At 43.5% G+C, this 1004-nt stretch overlaps 1 protein-coding gene across 1 annotated transcript in view; it reads right to left on the bottom strand.

Annotated features, from left to right (window-relative positions):
* NFU1 (NFU1 iron-sulfur cluster scaffold) overlaps positions 1 to 730 on the bottom strand; it is a gene marked incomplete at its 5' end in the record, with an annotated part of 10725 nt that extends 9995 nt beyond the window's left edge. The window contains one exon of the mRNA XM_010137592.1: positions 624 to 730. Within this exon, the coding sequence (XP_010135894.1) occupies positions 624 to 730 (107 nt within the window). The remainder of the gene's footprint in view (positions 1 to 623) is intronic.
* Positions 731 to 1004: the final 274 nt, after the last annotated feature.

Raw genomic sequence — 1004 nt, 5'->3', positions numbered from 1 at the left:
CCCTCAGGCAGGTGCAAACCCACAATGTTTTTCTGTGGTGCAAGTTCCACAGATTTTTTTTTCTATTTTTTTTCCTTTCTCAGCATTAAAGCCTAAAAAACCAAAAAGGTATGTACAACAACCTCAATTAAACACTGCTTTTCAGGGTAATACCAAGCTACAGCTAATATTAATGGACCATATATGGAAGCATGTTCAAGAGGAAAAATACTGAAAACTAAAATATCACATCTCTAATAAGGAAAGCTTCACTTTCAGCCTTGCTACTCGGTTCTATCCGGACAGCCAGCAATTTCACCTCAGCTGCAGCAGGACAGAAGATAACACCAAGTCCTTCACAAAGGATATGTTTACACTAAGATAGAAATTAAACTCAGGAGTGCAGCAAAGCCCAACTAATATCTTGCACTAACGAAGCCCCTTGTAAGTCTTGGCAGCTGCACCACTCAGAAAAACCACGTATAACCCGCCACATAGTAAGCCATCCACATCTCCCCAAGCTCCACAGGCCCATTAAAAACCACCCAGGAAATGTCCCACACCCGGATTTTGGAGCCTTTCGGTATTACCACAAGACATAAAACTCGGAATGCAGCAGCCGTTAATTTTTAACCAGTAATTACCTGCGCTGTGCCATACTGCAGATGGAAGACGCGGTTTCTTCCGTGCGAGCTGGTAGAAGGACTGTTGAGCTGTCCAGTTACGCTCTTTAAACACCACGTAACAAAACCTAGAGAAAAATAATTTTACTAACAACGCCCCATTTACGAGTTTGCATTGCCCTGCAGAAAGCGTGTTTCACGCTCCCAGAGCTCAGGAAGACACTCAACTCCTGAAACTCCTCAGCAAGCTCCCGGGCTGGATCACAGAAGGTCCTCCACTTTTTCTGCTTTTCAGTGCTCCCTCACTCATTTCGTAACAAAACAGCCAGAATTCCCCAATTTTAATCACCTAAAAAACTAATCTAGGCTCCTTCAGTGTCACTGAAGACAGGCAAATCACCT

Source organism: Buceros rhinoceros, unplaced genomic scaffold (genome assembly GCF_000710305.1).
Source record: "Buceros rhinoceros silvestris isolate BGI_N320 unplaced genomic scaffold, ASM71030v1 scaffold15516, whole genome shotgun sequence".
NCBI lineage: Eukaryota > Metazoa > Chordata > Aves > Bucerotiformes > Bucerotidae > Buceros > Buceros rhinoceros.
This window is presented reverse-complemented; position numbering and strand designations above follow the sequence as displayed.